Source organism: Astyanax mexicanus, chromosome 7, assembly GCF_023375975.1.
Source record: "Astyanax mexicanus isolate ESR-SI-001 chromosome 7, AstMex3_surface, whole genome shotgun sequence".
NCBI classification, from domain to species: Eukaryota; Metazoa; Chordata; class Actinopteri; order Characiformes; family Acestrorhamphidae; genus Astyanax; species Astyanax mexicanus.
The window spans coordinates 31,701,117-31,727,046 of NC_064414.1; the positions used below are offsets into that span (position 1 = coordinate 31,701,117).

The 25,930-nt window shown below is 37.7% G+C and overlaps 1 protein-coding gene across 1 annotated transcript in view; it reads left to right on the forward strand.

The window, feature by feature from the left end:
* The window catches only part of pcdh15a (protocadherin-related 15a), a 512,848-nt gene that overhangs the window by 474,917 nt on the left and 12,001 nt on the right, over positions 1 to 25,930 (forward strand). Inside the window, exon 34 of the mRNA XM_049481100.1 lies at positions 24,831 to 24,848. Within this exon, the coding sequence (XP_049337057.1) occupies positions 24,831 to 24,848 (18 nt within the window). The remainder of the gene's footprint in view (positions 1 to 24,830; positions 24,849 to 25,930) is intronic.

Consider the following 25,930-nt stretch of genomic DNA (forward strand, 5'->3'; position numbering starts at 1 on the left):
ATGGGGTTAGAAGTAGTTAGTGTGTTAGAGGTGTTAAGAGAGTAAGTGCTCTTTGAAGAGCTCTGTCTTCAGGAGTTTCTTAAAGATAGCGAGAGATTCTCCTGATCTGGTAGTGGAAGGTAGTTTGTTCCACCATTGGGGAACTCTGTATGAGAACAGTCTGGATTGCTTTGTGTGAATGTTGGTAGCGTAAGCCTTCAGGAGTGAGTGCAGGTTGGAAGGAGCTGTACTCTCATCACCTTGTAGGCGATTGTGAGAGTTTTGAATTTGATAAGAGCAGCAACTGGTAGCCAATGGAGCTCAATGATATACAACTGAGATATGATGTTCAAAACCATTTTCAGTATCAAACGAAAACTGAATTGAGGGTCTAAATTTATCATAGTTGCAGAAACAATGATAATACGCATAATATAGGAAGAATAAACATTTTTGAGAGATTTGAGTGAATTAATCCTCTTTGTTTAATACATTAAGTTACATTACCATTAATTAAGCACAATAACATCTCCTGGTTAATTTATAAATATTGATTTATACGTGTGAAATTTCTCTAAGACTTCATTTACACTTGGTTTTTTTATGTATCTTAAATATTAGGATTATATCTCGATAAGGCCAAGTCACATAAAAATGCAAGTGTAAACATACTGAGACTTGTTTTTGTCCAGATTTTATGTGTTAGCACTGCCATCTTTTTACTTTTTACTTCATGACATAACTGTGCACCATATTTGAGCCACTTTAAACCACTTTAAAATAAGACTACCTTTATAAAGGGTTTATAAATGGTTTACAGTTTGTTTATTAATGGTTACTAATTAGGTTGTAAATGCCTTAAAAACATTAATAATCAGTCATAACACATAATTAGAAAGGGCAACAATATAGATGGCTGTAGGTTCACTATTTGGCAAACAACAGGTCATTGTTGACCTTTCTACATATGTGTTATAACTGATTATTAATGATTTTAAGGCATTTACAACCTAATTAGTAACCATTAATAAACTAATTGTAAACCATTTATAAACCATTTATAAAGGTAGTCTTATATTAAAGTGGTACCGAGCACCTCTATACTTGTGAAAATCTAGGAAAACTCCCGTTCTACAGGATGTGATGAAATATCACAACATATCAATACACACAGGATTAAAGTGACATTTTATAGAAGCTAAAAGGCACTGGAGTTTCTGCTGGTGTGGAAGCATGTAGTCTATAAACATTACTGACTTGTCAGATTCAGATGGGACTAAATTCACTGAGATACACTGGTAATAATTACATTACCCCACCTCCCTGAGTAAAATAAATCCCAGCTGTGTAGAGCTTCTGTTGGAGCTGTTCTGAAGCACTGCTATTTACCATTTTTGCATAATAAATCACATCAAGAGAAAGAGCTAGCAGGAAGGAGCATCTGATATAAAGAGTAGCAGTGCTGCTGAAAATGAGTTTTGTATCATTCCAGAATGTTCAGTATAAAAATATATACACAGCTATGTTTCTTTTTGGGTGTTTTTGGTCATCACTTCTTATGAATATTGTATTTATAATGCATAAAGTCATTTACAATGCATTACAATGCATTTGTAATGTCTTATAATGACCATCCTAAACTTGAATAATCACTCCTAAGTACTTACTAATAAATAGATAAATACATAAAGTATGTGATTTTATAAAGAGAGGTTTTATAATGCCTTATATTATCATCTCTTCGCAATCACCCTGCTAACATAGGACGTTTTAAAAATATATATAGTTTTATAATAGTCATTATAATGTATTATACTGTATATTTCTTAATGCATTATAAATACAGCTCTGGGAAAAATTAAGAGACCACTTCAGTTTCTGAATCAGTTTCTCTGATTTTGCTCTTTATAGGTATATGTTTGAGTAAAATGAACATTGTTGTTTTATTCTATTAACTATGGACAACTTTTCTCCAAATAAAAAAATCCAAATAAAAATATTGTCATTTAGAGCATTTATTTGCAGAAAATGAGAAATGACTGAAACAACAAAAAGGTGCAGAGTTTTTTAGACCTCCAATAATGCAAGTTTTCATAAAGAGTTCAGAAATCAATATTTGTTTTAATAACCCTGGTGTTTAATCACAGTTTTCATGCATGTTGGCATGTTCTCCTCCACCAGTCTTACACACTGCTTTTGGATAACTTCATGCCACTCCTGGTGCAAAAATTCAAGCAGTTTAGCTTGGTTTGATTGCTTATGATCATCCATCTTCCTTTTTAAATGGTCTCTTATTGTTTCCAGAGCTGTACAGGATACATAGGAAGTTTTTTCCATGTTGTTATATGAGGATTACTACTTACATACTATGTACATACAGTAGTATTTACATATCATGTTATAGCTGCTTTCACAGTGAAGTGTTAGAACAAGTGTCATTAAACTGCAGTATGTAAATGGATCAAAAGGTCTTACCACAAGGTCTGGCTTTGGACTGGCCACAGCTGTGTCGTAAGGTGTTATCTTGTGAGTGAGATTAAACACACTGGCCTGTGAGCTCATGGCAAGGCAACGTGAATTATCGGACTTTGAGTGATGCCTAATAGTGGACAGAAGATGGAGGGGATATTTGAGTTCTGAAGTACAGATATTAAAAAGTGCTATTGTGTGCTATTATTATGTGGTAGTGTATTAGTTCATATATATGCCAGGTAGGGTTGTAACGAGGCTAGGGCTGCAGCGATTAGTCGATATAATTGACTATGTTGATTAATTAAAATTGTCAACTACAAATTTCATTGTCGACTAATCGTTAATTTGTAACAGTACTGCATTACACTACACTTAGTCTGTGTCTCTAAAAGTGCCCAAACACAACTTATTACATATTAAATCACTAAATATCAGTACTGTCCACATTTAAACAACATCTAGACATTTCAATGCTTTGAAATATCATGTCCAGCTGTTTCTATTTTTTTTAGAGATGGAGGACATGGCAGAAATAATTGTTGACTAATCGACTAATCGAACAAATAATCATTAGATTAGTTGACTACTAAAAGAATCATTAGTTGCAGCCCTAAATGAGGCACAGTTCATTTATTCAGATTTTTCTGACCTTAATAGGAAATGCATTGCTTCATTTGACAAAGGGAAAAAATATTTTAAAAATGTTGAACTTCCACAATTGTTTTGAACACTTTTCTCTTTTGTTTTGCATAAAACATTTTAAATTTGAAGCCACAGTGCATTTAGAGTCAGTGCATTAGTCAGATTTAGCTTTTTCAATGTGCTACATATGGGTGCAATATCAGACTCAATATCTACAGTTTTGTGCTTGATAGGTCTTCAGATCCTCCATCCTGCACATATAGTTGTGGGCATCATCTGAACCCTCCCCTCAGAGAGGTATCAGAGCATGCTGATTGGTGCAACTGAAAAATGGGCATAGAAACACCTACCAATTGGGCAGGCAGTAAGCAGGCAGACTCTATGAGCCAAGACAAAGTGAAAACTGCCCAGCAGTGACTGCATCCATCACTTAGAACAGAGTTTTTCTTCTATAAAGGGCATTTATAGCTCCTAAAATAACATTTTCTGGCACTTAAGGGTGTCTCTTTTAGATACTGTATGGTCAGTGTGATCACTGAACATATCGTGGCCATTAAGGGCAATAAAGGTCCATTGGCGAGTTAAAGACACTCTTAAATGTGTAATGAAATGTTGATGATGGAGATTTCTGCGGAGACGTAATTGCCTCACTCACAGGAAAATAGAGTGTTAATTTAGTATAATCAGAATAAATGCAGGAGCTAACTCAATGAGACAGGACCAAAGATTTTTTGTTAATCAATTAAGTCAAGCACAGAGATAGCCAGAGCAATTTGCCTTGGCCTCAGTTGAATAACACACAAAGCTCTAGAGAATGTGCATGTGTGTATGTGTGTGAGGCTGGGAAAAATAGTTTTTAATATTTTTTTGTTTTCATTCATTTATATTCATTAGCCTTCTGTTATATTTTACAACAGGGAATATTTCAAAATCTTAAAGCTTTTTTTTTGTAGCTTTAATCAAATTCTTTGCCTCGGCAGTGTGTAATCACTGGTGGGTTGGACAGGAGGTAGCCAATCAATTACTCCAGTAATCCCATTAACTGCCTCTGATTAAAAAAACCTAAAACTGAGTGCAAGGTTTTCAGTAGTAGGACCTCTGGTTAGTGGAGCTTTGCTTTAAATGAGGAGTAAGTGATTTATCTGAAAAACAGATTTTGTTATATTCTTAGAAACACTTTTAGATCCTGATATAAATGAGAAACCACGTTGTAGGAGGATAAACCATCAATACTCAGCAAAGACTAAGAGCAAATGAGCCCATTTTTTAAAGGCCTATATTCAGGTGACCTGCTTCCTGGAAGTGTCATGTGCTGTATCATGTGATCGAGTGGGTTGTCAGTGTGTGGTGCATCCTGGGCAATGTAGTCCGGAGGCTGCAGGTCGCAAGCAGAGCTGAGTTTCTAGAATGGAGAGGTGTGACAGCCTACCTTACTAGTGTGTTTTATTTATTATAACATAAACATATTCTAACAAACACGCTTTTGTGTATGAGGAGTTTCTTCTCCTGCTTACACTGCTAATAAGAGAAAGAAAAAAAACACATTTTTGTAATTATATGTTCATTAAATTTTGCATACATTAATTTGTAATGTATTCTCGCCACATCAGTGTCAGAGGAAGTTTAACATACTATATAAACTTAAATAAATAGATTAAGATAAAGAATTAAAAAAAAAACAACAATGAGGCAAAAAAAATACAATACAAGACAGGTATAATACAAAAGTAAGAGTCACAGATTGCCCAGTGTTTTCCCGACTGATGACCAGATTTTTGTGAATTTCAAAAGTGAGTTTCTTCAATGGAAGAATAGAAGATTTAATATAGTAGAACAAGTTTCAACCTGTAAGAGACCAGATCAAGGATGAAGTTGAACTGAAGTGAACTTTGGTGCAGATTTCAAATAGTAAAGTAGTAACTGTAGTACCTGTCGCCCTGAAAGTGATGCTGTTGAGCAGGTCATTACTAGTTTTGTCTTGTTTATGGTGGAATTTGTTGTTTTTTTTCTGAAATATGTATCCAACATAGAGGCATCGTTTTACAATAATTTTATAAGGAATATATCTTTGTTATGAAATTGTGTCTGTGATTTTATTTTAAGGCTTGTAAGGCTTCTATCTAGCTGCATCTGAGCACCTTATTGGACTGTTTTTTTTAATGCTTAACATTAAACTTTGTGAGATATTACAAAGCTACCCCTGCTAGGCTGGGAAGTTGATGTTTTTTGAGTTAGCTTTGCTGTTTTAGATGTATGTAAACCTGTCGCAATATTTACACTATTGACTTGTATTGTATCTGGCTTAATCTTTAGGTTTCTACAAAGTCACCTGCTATGGCTTTAATATGTAATTACATCTATAACAGGTAATCACATGCTAATGCAACACATTCCAGTTCCATCCATTGCTTTTGTTTAATGACATTCGTGCTGTGTTAATATGCGTACTGTGCGTATTTCCCGCAGCATGGATAATTAACTGTAGCGTGCGGAACACCGTTTCGACCTGCGGGAGCAAATTTAGTAGAATGGCATTGGTTCGTCTTTTCTCTTTGTTCATATAAAAGCATGTCTGTGTCTGGTATTCTGTTACAGAGTCTGACTGTTTCCATTCGCATTCACCTGCTGCCTGTGTGTCTCTCTCTCTGTGTGTGTCTTTCTTTCTTTCCGTCCATTTCATTCCATTCCTTTTGCTCTCAACTCAGACTGCAGTAAGTTATTTACATTTTTATTCTGTCTCTGCCTCTCTCTGTAGACAGCTCTCTTGCTCAGCCTTCACTCTCTGCTACTAATAGTGAATTTTAACAATTCTGCCCTCCTTGAACTCGTGGCTGGTAGTTCAAGTCTCTGTGTAATAGTGCTGCTTTTGTGTTGCCACTTAGTGCTATAGAAAGAGCGTAGGTCTGGTTTAATGAGCAGAGCAGAAAGAAAACATGATGTCGGCTTTGCAGACTGAGAAAAGCTCTTTGTGTACAGAGAATCTAAAAAGCTTTGGTAGCGACGTATACAAGAAACTCCCAACCTCTAGTGCTACTGTTTTGTGTTTTCATGTTTTCTATGTCATCCACATTCCAGTCCGAAGTAGAGCTTTACACATCCTTCACCTTGAGACCGGCTCATGCCTCAGCTAGAGGTACCGAGTGTGTACACGTGATCGTGAATAAACCCAGAGGTGCTCTATGCCCATGTGCGTCAGTAACACTGCTGCAGTATGAATCTCTACCTGTCATTCTCTGTTATGAGGCATGACTGGATGATCCTTTTCTGCTTTAAGGCAAAAAAAAAAAAACGTTAGGATTTTGGAAATACGCCTTTAGGAGCCCGCTGTAGATTACATTTGGCATATTCCAACAAAACTGTGGAACTAATTCTTATAAAATCAATGTAATTGTTTTAAAAAGAAGCATAATATTTGTTGTAGCTCTAGTGTGTAGTGTGTAGAGTCTTATTCTTAGTACTGTGCCAAAGAGCTCCAATTATATGCGAACAAGATATATCAGCATTTTAAAGGCATTAAATGATTGATAAATATCACATTATCTAAATGTATTAACATTAAAGGATTTACAGTGTTTTAAAAGAAAGAATAGCAAAGAATAGCAAAATAGACCAGCAGTATATTTGTTCATTGCTATCAGAACCTGGATAAATGAATACACCTGGGTGGTGCAACTGTCTAAGTGCGTTGGGGAATGACAATTTTGAACTCGTTGTCAAAGTGCAAAAGCCCTTTAAAAGGGCCTTTTAATATGATGTGACACAATATCTGTCTGATTTACAGTAGCAATTCTGCGAGAGTTAGCTAACTACTGAACTGAGCCAGCAAGCGCGCTGTTTTCCTACTAATCACCGCGTACCCCTTCAGCACAGCGCTCAGAAGGGGTTAGACAGCCATGGCCCCACCCCCGGAGTGAAAATCATGAATCTGATTGGTTAGATTGTCCTAGGACTTTGCTAACAGACTCATTAGTACACCCTTCTCAAAATCAGGAGAAGGGTCCACGAGCAGACACGTGAGCAGAAGCCATTTTAAAAAGCTTATATAAGAGTCATATAAGAGTCCTATAGCAACTGAAAAACACACACTAATGCTTTGAATTAGTTGCTGATTTTTATTTTAGTTCATTTATAAAATAAGTCCATACATGTACAATAGCTATAATATATATATTTCCTGATTAAAAATTATGTAATTATTTACATGCATTTATTGTCACCCCTTCTCTGAAGGGTTAGAAGGGCCTCACTGCACACCCCGATAATAGCCATTATTAGGAGTGCATCTTAAGCATCAGGATTGTAGGTGGATAAATAAGATAAGACAACCATATTCACCGAACTAGTATAAGACACAGAGATCAGATGCCGAGCAGAGTGGCAACTTGTCAAGACTAAGAATCGAACCCACCACCCTGGCATAAAGTAACCTAGTGTTCTAACCACATTTTTCGCATTATAAAGCGCACTTAAAATCCTTTAATTTTTCCAAAAATCATCAGCGCACCTTAGAATTCGGTTCGCCTTATGAATGAATATTAGCAGTCAGATTGTAAGGAGCAGTAAAGCCACTCTGCTAAAGTACAGCGTTATAAAAGAGTTTCAGTGAAGTTTCTCTTTAGCACTGGAGCTGGAGCAGTATTAGCATTAGCCATTAACCGCAGCGCTAACTCTTTCACAATTCAGAGCTGCTAACTGCAGTTGAAAAAGCTGTTGAAAATATTGGAAATCTTAGTTTACTGTTAATAAATGGAAGCGCTTTACTCACCCAAACAAACAGTTTTCAGGAGAGAAATCTATGTAGATTAGCATACAGCACTCGTTTGCCTTTTTTTCCTTTTACAGTTTTGCTTACTTGCCCCCAAGAAGTGGTAAAACCTGCAAAATGGGGAAAAAAGAAAACATGGCAACAACCTTGTTCCTTACTATTATTATACTATTATTATACTAAATACGATACTGAAACACCACTTCCATGGATGAAATTACAGAAAAATGCAAGTGTAAGTACATCCATGAAGCTTTTAAAACATACAACCCATTGAACCAAATGTCAAAGCAATGTTACCAAATGCATCCATCTCTCCAAGACACATTCAACAACCAAAGCTCCTCCCAGTACAACCAATTACCAGTAATAATTGCTGTGCATTTAGCAAATTTGCCTTTTCTATCGCACAGAACAATCAGATTTTAGTCTGACTTACTGGAAATGAATTTGTCTATCACTGGCCTCATCTTCTTGGGATGGCCCAACAGGTCCCTTTACTATCACCCATGCTACCAGAATTGCTAACAGAACTAGAGGTTCATGTTCTCCTCCAAGCATGTTGAGCTGTGCAGTGACATTGTTATACCCACAGTCAGTTCCTGTACAGTGTTCACATGATTCAGAGAAAGCAAATACCAGCCTTTATTCTGCTAGCTTAGTAGCAGTGTCTGTTTGTGTCTGAGTGATCGTGAGGGACTCTGCAAGTAAGTAGAATTTGGCACAAGACTAAATTTAGGGAATTTAAAAAAATTAAATAGGACCATGGACTCCCGCCATCAAGATTCATTATCCTGACCGCAGGGAGAAAACTATGCTGCTTTGGAGCCGCTTGATTAACCTTTTTAACCTCTTTTTAATGAAACGTTGACTTTGTTCGCTGATCTTTAAGTATGGACAATGTCCATGATATGCTAAAAAGAGTGATGTTATTTACTTACTGTGATGTGATTAATCATGGTGATGTTAGCAAATCATCCCCCGGCACCAGTGGAGAGCTCTGGAGCGTTGTTTGGACACACCTTCTCATTCAATGCGTTTGTACTTAACAAAAATGAGCTGGTCTCCACGGTCACCGGACCTGAGCTGGACCGCAGAGTGAAGGCAAAGGGGGCAACAAGTGCTAAACACCTCTGGGAACTCCTGCAAGACTGTTGGAAAAGCATTTCAGAGCAAAGGATGACTATTTTGAAGAAACTAGAATATATATATATATATATTTTTTTTTTTTTTTGATATTTCACATTCATAGTTGTGATGCCTTCAGTGAGAATCTACAATGTAAATAGTCATGAAAATAAAGCAACCACATTGAAAAAGAGAAGGTGTGTCCAAACTTTTGGCCTGTACTATATGTTTCAGCCGAAGTCTCAAGATTGAAGGATTCTGGGATGGCAAATGTCTAGAATCTAGAATTCCCTCAGTAGTCATTTCCTCTCCTGCTGTTTACCTTTGTAGCCCTTCTTTACACTTTGTTCACGTCTTCTTTCACCTTTATCACCTCGTCTTGCTTATCTGCGGCAGACACAGGAAGTCGATAATTGAAGAGGCTGATCGACAGGGACTCATTAGCACCATCGCTGGGCATAAGCTGTGCGCCGTCAACGGCACGCTGCATAGCAAGCTGCGCGTATCTGAGAGCAACATCACTTTCCTGTGTGACCTGCATCCGCTCACCACTGAAAACCCACTGTACCAGGAGGGGATGTGCAGCAGCCCTGACACCAGCACTGGACACAACCACAGACTGGACAGCTTGGAGGACACTGACCTTTCATCCTCTGTGAGCTCGAGGAGTCCCATCTCCTGGTCTTTACCGTCACGCATTCGAGGGGGTGGGATTTATGAGCGGCGCAAGGCTTTATGGGACCCGGCACAATGGCAAGAACCAGAGGAGGGGCTGAAGGTGGAGCTTACGGACAGCAGGGAGGAGCTTGATGTTGATACGTTCGGCACCAAGCTGTCAGTCAGGGAGCAGGCCAGGCAGTTTGAGCAGCAGGCTCGGGTCCAGAGGACACCTCGCGCTTCGCTGGACCTGGACGACCTTCTGGCCGCAATTAATCCTCCTTTCAGCCCCATGTCAGTGGGAAAGGACGTCCCTCCCTGCATCATCATCACTGGCAGTGATGGAGAGACCCCTCCACTGCCGCCCACCCAGCGACCCACTCCACCAGTCCTGAGGAAGTTCAGTTCCAGCATTTCCAGCTACGTCACGGTTGAACCCTGCGAGGTCCAGCTGGAGATAATAGCAGATGCTCCAGATACCCCACCTCCACTTTCTCAATCACCACCACCCACTCATGACCTTTCCTCTCCCCCTTCACTAGACCCACTCCATGTTTTTACCTTTTCCTCTCCATCACCCACGCCCACTGCTCTTTCTCCGTCCCCTCCTCCTCCAGCCTCGCCCACTGCCTTTTTTCCTCCCTTCTCGCGTAATGTCCTCTCACCTCCCCCTCTACTACGCACCTCCACCCCTCCTCCTCCTCCTCTTCCTCCTACCATTCCTTCATTTGTCTTATCACCAGTCAGGGATATACTAGCGAAACTCCGCCCTGTGCCTTTGGAATCGGAAGGAAAGACTCTGAAGAGGGAGCTCAAGGGAATTCTTAAATACTCCCATAACGAGACTGGCATAGACAAATCCACCAGCAATCCCAAACCAGAGACAAGAAGACGCAGCAGTGTGGTGATCATAGAGCCGGAGCCAGAGTCTGAAGAGGAGAACATTGAGATAAGCCAAATGGACCAATACTCAGACTCTTCAGTAGATGATTCAGACTCAGCTAACTCATCCAGCCAAGATACAGACCAGCACTCAGACACTGACTCCTCCAATCTAGGACTACCTCTTTCTGACTGAACACTCTCAACCAAACCTTTCCTTTTTCATTGCTTTCATCCCCATTTTTCTTTACAGCTGTTCATAACTATACTATATTATACATTACATTCTTGAATTGCTTCTTTATTTTTTTAAATATTATACTAAGAGACTTTCCTGTTCTTTTTCTACTGTTACCCAACTGTGAGGCCTGCGCTACAGTGTATGACCAAATGATTGTAATGAATGCTGTACCAATTGCTGACAGATATGCTTTGTGCAAATGCACACACATAGCTTGTCTATTTACTGTAGAGAAGTCAGTATTGCCAATAGAATAGCCCAAAATAACTCACTGGACACCATGCCTAATGCCAGGTATTGAATGTATGAACAAGCATGTGTTCCTTTTTTTGCCATATAGTATTTCTGTTTGTTGAGCTTACAACTGTTTAGTCTACCTCTGTCAATCATGTTAAGATAATATGGGTTGGTCCAGCTGTTATTAATGAATTTCAATGCAAAAAAATACAGTAACAACAGAACAAATAAATAGGACTCTCACTGAGCATTGGGCTGTGAAGCAGTGGAAGTATGTTTTCTGGAATGATGGTACTACTTGGTACTCCCACACCAAGTCTCTTGTTGCCGATAACAATCAAATCCACACTGCAGTGCTACAAAATTTTATAGAAAACTTTCACTGGACTAGGTCAGAGTTAACTACACTCTTTTTAATACCCTTTATTTCAAATAAATTAACTAATACAGAGGTTCTTAACTGGTCTCAGCCCGTGACCCACATTTACTCATGGTCATAAAGTGGTGACCCACTTTTAAAGAATAGAAACCAGACAAATTATTTTTGAAAAATAGCCTTCAAAAACCCATTTAAACCTAGAGAAGGGGTGAATTTAAGAGCATTTTCTTAAAGGTCTTATTCCATTGTTTTTTCATATATTTTAAAATCTGTAGTTGTGGTGTCTAATATGAATGAATTCCATGTGAGCTGATTTGCTCTGGTGATCCAGTACAACTACTAATAGTACGGTGGAGGAGTGGGGGGAAAAAACGGTTTTCGGCTCTTGCTCATAAATATTAATACAAGCAAACATGTCACCTCTGATTGGCTAGTAGCACTGCGAGGCAGTGAGATGAACAACAGTTAGAAACTTTTTAAATAAAGACTTTTTAACACTAATAAAAGTCTTTGCAATGCTATATGTTACTTTGCAGCATGTGTAATGCCCTGCTAAGTGCAGTTCAGCCACTGACCTAGTCTTAGAGTCTCTGTAAAATGCAAAATCCACCGGAGATCCTATGTAAATCCTATAGTTACACACAGAGGTGGGTTTTAAAAATACACCTACCTATCTCAGTTGTACTTTGCTGGTGGTGTTCTATAGACAAATTATAACCATTTGTTTCTAAGCTGTGAATTACTGGGCAAAGCATATAACACTGATGTGATATTTTCACAAATAACACAGGAACGAACTGCCATGCTGTTCCTAGTGCTGTTAGCTCCTGTCTGACAAGACGTGCCTGGCTGCATGACTTCAGCTCTGCATGTGTACTAATTCATGGGTTGACGTAGCGCTGTGTTTTTCCTGATCGACTCGTTTTTTTTGAGTAGTTTCTTTTACTAGCTACTGCAGACAAAGAAAGTTGAGGAAGAACAAGAAAAAGTGGATTTTATTGAAAGGGCACCTTTAAGAAACTAAGGAAGAAACATGATAACTACATGTATATAAGTTACTACAGTAAAATTAAATATTAAAAGTGTACAAAATAAATATTAGGGGTGTCATGATTGCGAAATTTTATCGAAATTGATCGAAATTATGTCATGGTCTCGAGCATCGAAGTCAAAAAGATGATTGACGATCCCTCCCTCTATGCTACGCAAACACACGCAGCACGCTACGCAAATGGCGCAGCACACTGTAGCCGATGCTGCGGACACTGTGACTGCTTAAAGAGCAGCCCTTTCTTGTTTTGTATAGCCTCAAATATGTTAATAGTTTTGGTACCTTAAGAAGCATCTTTCTCTCAGATAAAGTTAATAATATGTCTTTGATAAAGAAAAAACGTGTCATTCTCAGGGAGCGAGTCTTATTTTTCATGTTCAACTGTTATAGTAGGATAGAGTTCAATAATTGTTCTATTATTTTGTATAAGTATATGTTCCTGTATTTTTTTATTATTTATTTTATGTGGCACATTGCTGTTTTAATAGTGCACACTGCTGCTACCAAAAAAAGCCACTAGATGGCATTACATACATATCTTAATTCAATTATTTAAATTTGACCATTAGTGCCTAATGTGGTGTATTGCAGATCACTTGTATCACTTTTCATCACTTATATCAAGCCCACCTTTTGAAATAAGATATTTTAAATTTGATGAGTCAAACCAATGACTGACAATAGACTAATCTAAAACTGGCATAGGATCGAATCGTGACCCTAAAATTGGAAATAAAATCGAATCGAGGATTTAGAGAATTGTGACACCCCTAATAAATATGGCCATAAAATGAGATAATTCACTTCTCTGAATATCTCTGCATTCAGAGTACATTAGTAAGAAACTCTCTCTCTGTCTCCCCCCCCCCCCCCCCCCAGTGTAAAAGACAAGTACAAAGCATTAATTTAATTATTTTTCATCAAAAGTGTCCACGACCCACATTTGGGTCCCGACTCACCAGTTAAGAAATTGCTGAATTAATAAACACGTGTCTCAATACTTTGGTTCATATAGTGTACGAGTTGTAGACGTACACGTTTATTTCTAAGACTTGTATTTCTAAGGTTGAACATTCACTCACTGAATAGTAATGATTAAATTACAGCTCCTGTTGTTGATAATAGAGGTTATGACCAGTTGAATTTGAAAATCAGCTGAATTTGAAAAAACTACATGGTTACTATAATGATGTCAATTACTGGTGTCTATTATTATTTTACTGCTGTATTGAATGAAGGTGCTTTATTAAGATTGGAACACCAGGGCATTGTGAGCTTTCTCTTGTCCTTGTTTCGCTCGCAGTTCTTCAACTTTACCTCCTTCTCCTTGAGTGCTACTTTTCAAACGCACTTTAGTGGACAAAAGCAGCTAATAGATCTTTAGCTCTCGGCTTCTGTTCGCTCGCCGCCTGCTTATTCATCTCCTTCATCTTAATCTCTCTCAGCCTCTGTGATGCACTTCTTCCTTGCCAGCATGGTTATCACCCTCAATAACCCTCTGTAAAGAGACGTCAAGCGGCGTCAGACCTCCCGAGGTTCACTTGTTTTCTGTACTCTTTTCTGGATGTTTTTGCCCTTTCAGAAATCAAAGGAGTCAAGAAGTGCACTGGGCTCAAACAATAGAGATAATAGGCAGTGGGTCTGGTGACAGACAAAGTGTGACCTGCCACAAGCCAGCTGTATTCAGCTCCAACCAGAACGCAATCAATCTTTCCGCGCTTCTTCCGATGAATAGCTCACCGTGTATTTATAAAGCACCCTGCGCTTCCTACTGCACACATCCTATCATGAGCCTGATCACACATATTCCGCTTATTCTCTGACTGAAGTCTAAATGATTTATTTACAGAGTCGATCTTATCAACGCTGAGTTGATTTGAGTGTTTTGCCATATAGATTAGATGGGCGTGTGATTATTGTTTGAAATGCATCCTAATCAGTCAGAATTAGGACTTTTCCTGTGGGACAAAGGAAAGCTGAATCTGAAAGCATGAATAATATTACAGTTTTTTTATTGCAATATTATTCATGGCCTTGTTTTATGAGGTATGTATCACAGACACTGACAAGAAAATGTAACTTCTCGCTGAAAGTGATGGAGATATTTTATTACATTGAAAAATTGATTAATTCACTGGAGTAAATTCCTGTAAAGCATGTATTTTGACAGCCTCTCATAGATGAAGTTAGTGCACATCATGGAGAAGGTTTAAAACTGACTAATGATGGAGAAGTCCAGTTTATGTAAGTTAAATAACAGCAGGATTTATGATTTATGAACAGCAGGTAATCATGACAGAACATGTAGAGATTTTATTTTATTTTATTTATTATTTTATATCAGATGTGACACACACACATCACAGGGGGCAAGCAATTTCTGTTTTTCCTATTACAGGAAAACAAGCTACAGATGTCTTTATTGTTTTTGTATTGATTTAATAAAATGTATGTAGATTAACACTGACAATAACTTTTTTTTTAAATGAGCCTCAGTGCTACAAGCATGTTTTGGTTTGGTTAGCAAGGTGTTTTGTTTACAGTATTAGTAGGCAAAGTGCTTATTTTTATGAATGAATATTAAATTAATACTGTAAGTACCAACAGTAGCTGTTTTATTGAGAGGTTTACTGGCCTTTAATACACAAATTTATATACTTTTATATAAATACATTTATATACTATATATGGTTTATTTATTTAATATTACATTTTGATCTGTTTCTGCTTATAAATGTCTCACAAATGGAAACCAAACTGTGGCACAGACATTTAGTATAGAAGGCCTCATTTAATAATAAACGAATGTATGCAAAGTAGGAATTTATCTAAAGACTATCGGATCAGGTCAAAAAGTTTTAGTTGTTATTTCAGCTGTATACAGTGAAATTAATCTCCTCTAGGATTATGGTGCAACACAGAGCAACACAATACTTCACAAGACAACACGATGTGCATTGTGCCAATGTGTAAATATATACAGCAAGGAGAGCTACATGGAACACTGGTGAACCTTCCCAGAAGTGACAAAACTGGAACTTTTTGGAAGATGTGTGTCTCGTTACATCTGGCATAAAACTAACACATAATTTCAGGAAAAGAACATCATACTGAACGTGAAACATGGTGGTGGTAGTGTGTGTGATGGTCTGGGGCTGCTTTGCAGTTGTAATAGATGGAACCAGGAATTCTGCTTTTTACCAGACAATCCTGAAGGAGAATGTCCGGCCGTCTGTTCATGACCTCAAGCTCAGGGGTGCTTGGGTTCTGCAGCAGGACAATGACCCAAAACACACAAACAAGTCCACCTCTGAATGGCTTAAAAAACCTAAATGAAGGTTTTGGAGTGAATAGTGATAGTGAAAGAAAAACTCTGGAAAACTCTTCAATGTTGCTGAATTTAAACAATTCTGTAAAGACCAAAATGTGGACCAAAATTCCTCCACAGAGATGTGAATGACTGATTGCCAGTTATCAATAAAGCTTGATTTTAGTTGCTGCACAGGGCTAGACTGGTTTGGATAGTTTCTTTTTTTTTCTTTTAATAAATAAAATGATCATTTAAAGAAATTGTTTTTTTTATATATTTACTTGTTTTTTTTATCGGAAAAAAATATCATTATGACAAAAAAGCAAAAACAAAAGAAATCTGTTGGGGCAAATACTTTTTCACGCTAAAAAATGTTTTTAAATACCTTAAAATATTTCTCTATTTATAAGATTTCTTTAAATACATTACATTGAAATGACACTTACCAGAGTGTGTTCTATTAAAATAAAAGTTAAAATGGTTCTGTTTTACTTCTCAACATTTTTTTTTCTATCTGATCTAATTGGTCAGATGTCAGTTGGAACAAATAGGTGTAACATTTTGTGTATTAAAAATAATAATAAAAATAAAGGTTTCTTGAATATTCACAACATTATTACATATTGCCAACCTGTAATATAAAATATTAACCTTACTAAAGTCAGCTGTTGCTAAGATAAATTAGTGTACTTTAGTGTGAGTGGAGTATTTTTGTAATTAAGTTATGATAATTAACTTGCACTTTGCTTCTGATGACAGATTTGACTTTTAATTGAGTCATCCGTTATCCGATCTGCTGGCTGAACATTTTATATTAATAAAAATAATTCCAGCATTTGCTGTGTGTTATAATGTTTGTTGTAATGATAAGAGGACAGCAGAGATCTATGTGTGATTAGACTGTGTGTGTGAGAGTGTGTGTGTGTGTATAGAGGAAATGTGTGTATATATATGGCTGTGTGAGAGGTTACTGGAGGGTGAACTCCACAGGGACTTGTCACTTTGTATGCGTGATCAGATCTGCTCAGCAGGGGGAAAGAGAGGCTGTGATGTCTGCATGCACCGGGGACAGAACTAATTAGCCGATTGATCCCTCCGCCTCTGACACCACTCCTGTTCACTCTCCTGGCCGTGTTCTCTCTGCAGCTCCACCTGTCTCTCCATCTGTGGTACTGCCCTTCACTTTCTCCTCCTACATCTTCTCCAGCCACTCGTGTTCTATTAATATCACCTTCATACTCCTACCAACAAACAGGCCCACACTCTTAGCGTGGCCATCAGAATATAAACTCATACATTTTACGCTAATGTAAAACATGAGCTTATTTAAAAAGAATATGTGAATTAGGTTGTTAATGTTGTTAAAGAAACAGTAATATCAACTGCAAATTCTGGAGACAAATCTAGATAAGCTGATGCTTCTCTCACACTGGCAGGCATCACGTTATGCTCGTTGTTGTTATTGTCATGGTTACGTGTACACTAAACTAAACTACACATGCATGTCATGTTTGACCGGATTGCTTGTAGCGTGCATATAAATGGAGACTTTACTCAGACTATTGGGGAAAATCTACGTATAAACACCTCAATCAGATTCTAGAATCGGAATGAATTCATTTGGATTAAAAGAAAGCTTTCCTGGTAAATAGAGCCACTGATCAGCCACAATATTAACACTACCTCCTCGTTTTTACACCCATTATCCATTTTATCCCCTCCACTTTACCATGTAGGAGCACTTTACACCTACGAGGAGGAAAAACTAGACAGGAGTGACTAATAGAGTGGACAGTAATTGGAAAAGTGTTTAAAAACTTCAGCAGCACTGCTGTGTCTGAACAACACACCCTCATTTACTTGTACTAGAATTACACACCAACACTAAGCCAGTGTCACTGTAGCGCTGAGAATGTCCCAAATAATTACTCTGGTGGGGTCCTGACCACCAGATAGAACAAGGATAAGGAGGATAATAAAGTATGCAGTGAAACAGATGTACTACAATCTTTAATAACATACCTAGAAGTGCAACAGTAAAGCTGATAAAATGGATGGTGGGCATGGAAAAAAGCAGTGGGTATTATTTTAGGTTCCAATTAACGTACATGTAAATGATCTCTCTTGTGATTGGTTTTCTTATATCTTGTCTCATTTAAAAAGCACTTGAGAGCACTTTTGTGTGTATGGTTGGTGATGAACTTCTGCAGACAGACTAGGCAGATGTATACTGGTCAGCCATAAGGGTAGAAATATACTTGCTGTTTGCAAGTATGCGTTCACATAGACAAACGGCTGCGTTGTGAATGTGACTGAGAACACAGTAGCCTATATATGTGCAGCACATGTAACTGGAGGCTTCCACTAGAGGGCAGAACGTAGAAAGGGCATCGTGATTTACACACCATGTAAACATGGCAAAGGGCTTTTGGATTTGAACGATGCAAACATGCTGGTTAGTGGCTACACTGCCCCTAGTGGTTTTAAATTTTTGATGGACGTGCACGACCTACGCTCCAAACAGACGCAGGATACGCGAAGCAGCCATGATGCGTACGCGAATGCGTAGTTAACAGCAAGTATATCTCTACCCAGGGGCGTAGCAGCAAATTCTGGGCCCTGTACACTCGCAATGTCAGTGGGCCCCTATCAAGTACATGAAGAACGTGAGCAAAAAAGCGGTATTTATCTAAAATAAAAAGCATTAATAAAGTTTTAAGCTACAATCTCTGGCAAAAATATATGGCAAAAATCATGATCACAATTATTTTTGATTAATATTGAGATCACAGTTATTTAACATGATTATTCATTGGCTTTGGTAACATCATGAATTTATTGAGCGTTGATGATAGCTTTTAAGCACTGCACTGCAATGCTAAGTCTTTTTACCAGACAAAAATAATCAATTGCTTTATTGTTTAATATATTACTAGTGTGTACTCGCACCTACAGTGATATTGGTAGGCTATTTACATGTTGATATATGCAGCAGAAATATTGCTAGGTGGATCATTTATTAAGTCTCAGCACTGTTTCTCTTTCAGCTCTGCTGTGTTAGTAGACAATAGGCTATAGCACACGCACTGAACCAAAATAATAACTTATAACTTATAATAAAGAGAGAGAGAGAGAGAGAGAGAGAGAGAGAGAGAGAGAGAGAGAGAGAGAGAGAGAGAAAACCAACATACCAACGTAAGGGGGAGTTTCTAACACCGGTTAATGTCTATATCTAACATTACACGGCTCATAATTATCTTTATTCTTACAGCAGCAGCAGCCTGGTTGGTAATTTGCTAAGCTAACGGCTTCACGTGAGCCTACAGACATCAGCAGCAGCTGTGTGGAGAGGACTACATTAACTTTAATTACACTTAGCATAACAAGCAAACTCTGTTCACCTTTGGGAAAGAAAGCCGTCAACAGCTGCCTCCCCTCACTCTGCCTTCTTTCTTTCTTCTTCTGATAACCTGATTTCTGTTTTAGGGGCAGCATGAAGTCTCTAACCCCCCCAGGTCATTTAATCTGGGCTCACTGACGGTACACCTGTAGCCGGGTCGCTGTCGGGCGGACCAAACCATCTTGCGCCTCCAGAAGGGGGCTCCCAGAATGTCCCATATGTTGAGAGGACTGTAACTAAAGTTAATTCTCTCAGTAGATGTTATCAATAATTTTTGATAGATTAATTAATAAATAGTTAATTAGAGGGCCCAATTCAATAATAAAAATACCACTAAAAATAAATGAATAAATCAGGATTTTTATGGGCCCCTCTCCCTACTTGGGCCCTGGGTAGTCAGGTCCACTTTTCCCCCCACTACCACGCCCATGTCTCTACCTTAAGAATAAAACCACTGACATGAAGTAAAGTAAATAATATGGATTATCTTGTAACAGTGACTCCTGAAAAGAAGTGGGATACTCATTTTTGGCAGCAAGTTAAAATGTCAGTTCGGGGGCCACTATGAGCGGGACGTCGCAGCTTCGAATCCCAGCTCATGCAGCTTTGCCAACAAGCTGCTGCCGCTCAGAGGGAGCAAAATTGGCCCTAGGGTGATGTCCACAGCACAGGGCGTCTGTGAGCTGATGTACCGGAACCGAGTCACTGCACTTTCCTCCGAGCGCGCTGGCTGCTCGGCAATGCTGCATCAGCAGCAGCTCGAAAAGAAGCGGTGGTTGACTTTACATGTATCGGAGGAAGCATGTGTTAGTCTTCGCCCTCCTGGTGTGTTGGGGCATCACTAGTTGGGTAATTGGCCATGTAAATTGGGGAGAAAATAGGAAAGAAATTGAAATAAAATATATAAAAATGTCAGTTTAAGAAATTGATGTGTTGGATTCAGTGTTGGGAGTAACGGCGTTACAATAAACGGCGTTACTAACGCCGTTACTTTTTTCAGTAACGAGTAATCTAACTAATTACTCTGACTGTAACTATAACGCCGTTACCATTTTCGACACTCCGTTACTGCACGTTACTTTAGCAGCTGAATGATTTTTTAACTTCGCGCATACAGACAAAGGGCCCTATCATACACCCCGCGCAAGGCGTGTAGCTTGGCGCGTTGCCATCGTACACCCCGTCAACAGTCTATTTTTAGGCCTTGCACACCTCCTTAAAATAGCGTTGGATTCTTTTAATATATTAACATTGATGGGCGTGGTGGTCTGGAAATGATGTGTGTTGAGGTAAATTTCTGGCTGTTTCTATCTTGGCGGCGGAAAAAAGCTTTGCGCGATTGATCACCCTGCGCCCTGCGCTCCAAGATACACCATACTTCTTTACCACATAAAAATAAACCTCACCCAGAGCCTTCAGCAATCAACTATAAAAATAAAATATACTTCAAAATCTGCACAGTAACTATAAATTATTATTAGTTTTATTTATTTCTGTCAGTTATAAGGATTTATATTTATGTTTAGTACACAGACTAAATAAGTAACTTAATATAGGCATTCTGCTGTTTAAGAATTTCAACAGATGCTTATTCTCACTCAAATGCTGGAGTTTTTGAAATGGAAAATTAAAAGAGAAAAGAACTTTGACTAAATATAAATTTATTTTATTTAACTATGCTATTATTTAACTGAATTTCACTTTTATATCTGAAAAATAAAGCACACTGTCGGCGTCTGGTGCTGTCCGTCAATTATATACAACTTAAAACATTTGAAATACACAGAAATATAAAGCTATATGTTAGCATTCGTTTCTTATCACAAGGGCAAATTTATTAAAATATTAAATATATTAATTCATTAATTAAAATCTCGTCCAGCGCTCTGAAATGTCAGGCACGCAAAGTGGTGCTTGGCGCAGCGCGCGCGGCATTGCGCGCAGAATAACCTCTGTCTTCTAAAAAAAGTTTTAATAAATAAGGTCTGACAAGTGTAGTAAAATTAATGTTATTAAACTTACGAAAGCCAACAAATGTAACGTTAATTAATAAAGAGAAATCAGGCAAAATGCGCTGCGCCTCTCTCTCTCTCTCTCTCTCTCTCTCTCTTTCGCAGCGCGGAGCTGAATTCAGCGCGAGGCTATAAATAATATCCAACTCAGTTCAGTTAAATAAAAATAAGTAAGGACCTGTAAGTTAATCAAATATTGTCAAATATAAAGGATAGGTTGAGGTTTTGGTGAGCTGTTTTCATGACTTGAAACTGAAACTAACCAAAACTTTTATTATTCTGCGCAGAAAGTCTGTGATTGTTATAAATTAGTTTTTTAATGGATTTAAATAAGTTTTTTTAATGTTTTTGTCCATTCTTTTGTTTTGTTTATATATAATTTTTTTCTTTTGAGTGTGGTTTGGTTTGTTTAATTTTTATCCCCAGAGCCTATTTGGTTTTTCCGTTTTTTTTCAGTATTACAAGTCTTAGTAATTTTCTTTGGTCGTGTGGAGTTTTTTCGTTTCTTATTTTTTAAAATTCGTTAGATTATATTTTTGTCAACATTTTGGGTTTATTTTCGTTTCTTATTTTTCTAATAATAATAGTAATTACATCATTTATTTTCTTTTGTTAATTTTTTTTTTTACAGGACGAAGTAACGCAATAGTTACTTTTACTGGTAACTAGTTACTTTTATTGTGAAGTAACTCCGTTAGTAACTCAGTTACTTTTTTGGAGAAGTAACTAGTAACTATAACTAATTACTTTTTCAAAGTAACGTGCCCAACACTGGTTGGATTCCAGGACAATGAGTGAACCCAAATTTGTAATGTCTAGAAGAGTGGCTCAGAATATCTCCAAAACATCAGGCGGGTCTTGGGTGGTCAGTACCTACCAGACGTGTTCCGAAAAGAAGATCTGGTGAACTGGATTCATAGTCAGAGCTGTTTTTGTGGCTCAAGGGTCATCAACGCAATACTAGGCAGGTGATTTTAACGTAATGGCTTGTTGGTGTAACGTAATGGCCAAGTGCGTTGGCTTTAACACATCACAAAAACAGTGAAACCAGAATTGCCATTCCATTTTGCATCGTTCCAGTGGCTAACAACTTTCGAAACTCTTATATGCTTCTTATTATACCAACCAAATTACATTGTTTTCCCTCTTTTGAATCAAGACGGCTACTTTTATTGTGGCATGAGAGGGGATTTAAGAAAAAAAAAGGGAATATGAGGACTTTAGAATGTTTTCTTTCTTGTTTTTAGCCTCTGTAATGCTGGATCACACAAGCAAACACAAGAGACACAGCACATTTAGGCGAATATGTGTACTGCATTGGTTGCATGCAATCACAGCCAAAACACTAGAGGATAACGACGTGCCTGGGGACAAACTGAAGACAAAGGACCCAATTTATTCAGGCTAGTCATCGTGATTTTAGAGTAAGCAAAAAAGATCTGACAGCATCAGCAGATTCTGCATGTAGGACTAAAAGGACATCTTTATTTCCAGCCCTGCTACAACATAAAACCCTAGGTAGGGATTTTTTTAGCATTAAAACATTTGTAGCCTCTTCTTTTTAAAGTTAAAGTTGAGTGAAAGTACAACTAAAGGAATTAATAACTTTAAAGACTGTATCAAAGTATAGTACAGTACAGTAAGTTCTTCACTGCTGTATTTTATGTATTCTTACCACATCCAGGTTTTCACAGCTATCAGTCTGTTTGAGTTCTGGCTGAGGCAGAACTTAAACTCTACTCTATTCCACGACCTACTGCCTTTCATACACAATATGTGCTTTATTATATAGTGAAGACTTCCATATTATTGTCACATCATTATAAATTAAGGAATATAAAGTCATGGTCTAAAATATTTGCATCTTTTCACTTATTTCAGAAAATGCACTTTGAAATTCCCTTTTCAAATGTGTTTATCTTTATATCTGTGGTTATTTTTGTTTGCATTGGAACAACATAAAAAAAGCAGAGTAAAATATACACTGACTTTCCAAAAGTCATGAGGAAAGAAGTATCATGTCCAGTGATGTTTAGCATGTTCCATGTTTTCTCTTGGAAGCTAAAGAACAGTCACATATCCTGTGCGAATAGGACCTCCTGAACTGAATGTGGATGTAATATCTGAGATGTTTGCACAAACAATTTTAGCCAGACACCTCCATTCACGATTATGGCTTGGTTTCGCTTAAAAAGTTATATACTGATACCAATACGATACTTTGAATTTGATACCAACACGCAAAATAAACTTTTTGTCGATACCTATTTCTTAAAACTCAATATATTAATGCAAACCATTTTTTTATTTACTTGAAACAAAAACATTAAAATCACCAGTGCAAATTTTAATCGGTGCATATATTAAGCATCAATAATGGGTATTTAAATTTAAATAAAATAATCAGCATTAGATTGGCAAAAAGAGAGAGAGAGAGAGTGAGAGGGCCTGAGAGACTTCAGCACAGCAACGGTGTGTGGACATTTCGAAGGAAAAATCAAGTGTGGTTGAATGTTTCATAGTTGAGCCAGACTTGCAGCTCATGCTCTTTGCATTTTTGTGTTTTTTAAGTATTTAAAAAAATAAATTGACAGTTGATCGTAGATCAGTAAGCATTTTTTGTTTGTTTGTTTGTTTGTTTGTTCGTTTGGGGTATTTTTAAAACCGTTGATTGTGGATCACAGTAGCACAGAGACATTTCAGTCAGTGCGTTTTTGCTATCAAATTCCGATACCCAGCCCTAGTCACAATCCTTCCTTTCCACTGCACTGTTGATCCAGGAATGTTAAATATCTTCACAACTTCACAAATGGAATGTCCCATCCATTTGGCACCCACTTTCAGACCTCACTCCAACTCCAAGATCATTTATGACACTTACATTTATGTTACAACACCAAACGTTGGTTTGAATAAGTGTATTATATGACAGTAGTCAGGTTTTACTTGACCTTTTAGCTAAACTGCCTCAATTATATGATTTCCATTATGTGATTTAGTCCATATCTGTAAGTTTCCTGATTTTTAGCATGAATAAGCTTTAAGGAAAATATACAGGCGTATAACGTTGTGTCATAGTTTTATGTTGAATGGTCCAATTGAAAAAATGCTACAAAATTATGTCTCCTAAAAGTTTTAAAATGAGCATTTTGGAAATAAGTGGGGTTTTTTTAAGGCGCAATATGACATGACTTTGTGTCCTAACATCGCAAAAAACAACTTTAAGTGTGTGTGTCTATGTGTGCACACTTGTAGCTGTTTCTTTGTGTGTGTGTGTGTGTGTGTGTGTATGTGTATCCAAGTTATTCAGTACAAGGGGAGATAAACGGACCCCAAGGTGTTGCTTGTTGGTAAACTGCTTGTGTCAGCACCTCGTGCGCGCCCACTCCAGGTGCATTCTCTGTGTAAATGACTTCAATATCACTTCTCCAACTCTATTTCCATAGTCTCTTCCTTCCGTGACACTCTGATAATGGTGAATAGTGAGAATCCAAATAGTCAGAGAATAAAAAAAAGCCTGTATGGCTGAATAAGCACATACTGTAGGAGCACGGTGAGTAATAGAAACAACAGCGGCATCATTTGACTGAACAACACAATATGGACTGCCTTTTTTTTAATGATGTTTGTTTGTTTGTTTGTTTTTTTTTGTTTTTCTCTCCCGTCGCACGCCAGGCGTGGATACGGCAGAGAGGTAGGTCCTTCTTCTACTTGTTAACTGGTGTGAAATGCTTTATTTATTTGGGGGCTGCTCATATTTATTCATGTAAGGTAGGAAAGCTCCTTGTTCCTCATCACTCTAATCTGCCAATAGTGCCTGAGGGAGAATTAGAGTGGAATCTCAATGAGATGGAGGGAGAGATAGCGAAGACTCCCATTACCTCCATTTTTACACTCTGGTAGAGATGTGAGGACGCCGTTTTTATTGAAAAGTCTTCAATCTTCAATCTCAATCTCATCTAATCTCTGCCGAGTGACGGCTTCCGTGCTTTTACGTTATTTCCCCGAGATAGGTAAAGGGAAGGGATGTATGTGAAGACATTATGTCAGTGCTTGAGTCAGCTCTTATACTCTGCATACTTGTGCCAGACTTGACCTTTCCTCCTCATTCAACTTTAACATTTATGCTTTTCTAATGTCAACTTATTAAGCGAGTAGATTCTCCGCTCCACTGTGCTGTTCTTCATTTCCCTGCAGGAGCTTTTCCCTGACTTGCTTTCCCCTCTATCCCACTGTGCCACCTTATTTTAATCTTTAACCTGCTTTGGTTATCCCTCCCCTTTTCTGTTCCGCATTTCACATTCAATCTTAACCCTTAGAAGTCATGCTGTGATTTGATATTAATTATTATTACTGTGTAACATCTGTATTTAAAATTCTGCTGATTGTGGAGAAAAGACGAGGTGCTATAAATTTGCTTAAATCTTTATCACACAGTGTTTAAAACTAATGCAGCATGTTTTGATGATTTAATCAGATTTCTTAAATACTCTTTTAGTTTAGTTTAGCTTCAATGCATAGAGGCGAGCTGTGTTATCCACAATGCCATCCATGTAATCCATGTAATGTGTGTAATGTTGTTGACATACAAACAACAAAGTATATAGGATAAAGTCATAGCTTAGACTTTAAACTCTATCATTAGTTTGTTCATTTTAAGTTTATAAGTTTACAGTATTTACATTAAATCCGTACATTAATATGACGGTAGCGTCTGACAGTCTACTCCAGACTTCTAAGACTTCTAAGGGTTAATCCATAAGCTCCTCCCCCCT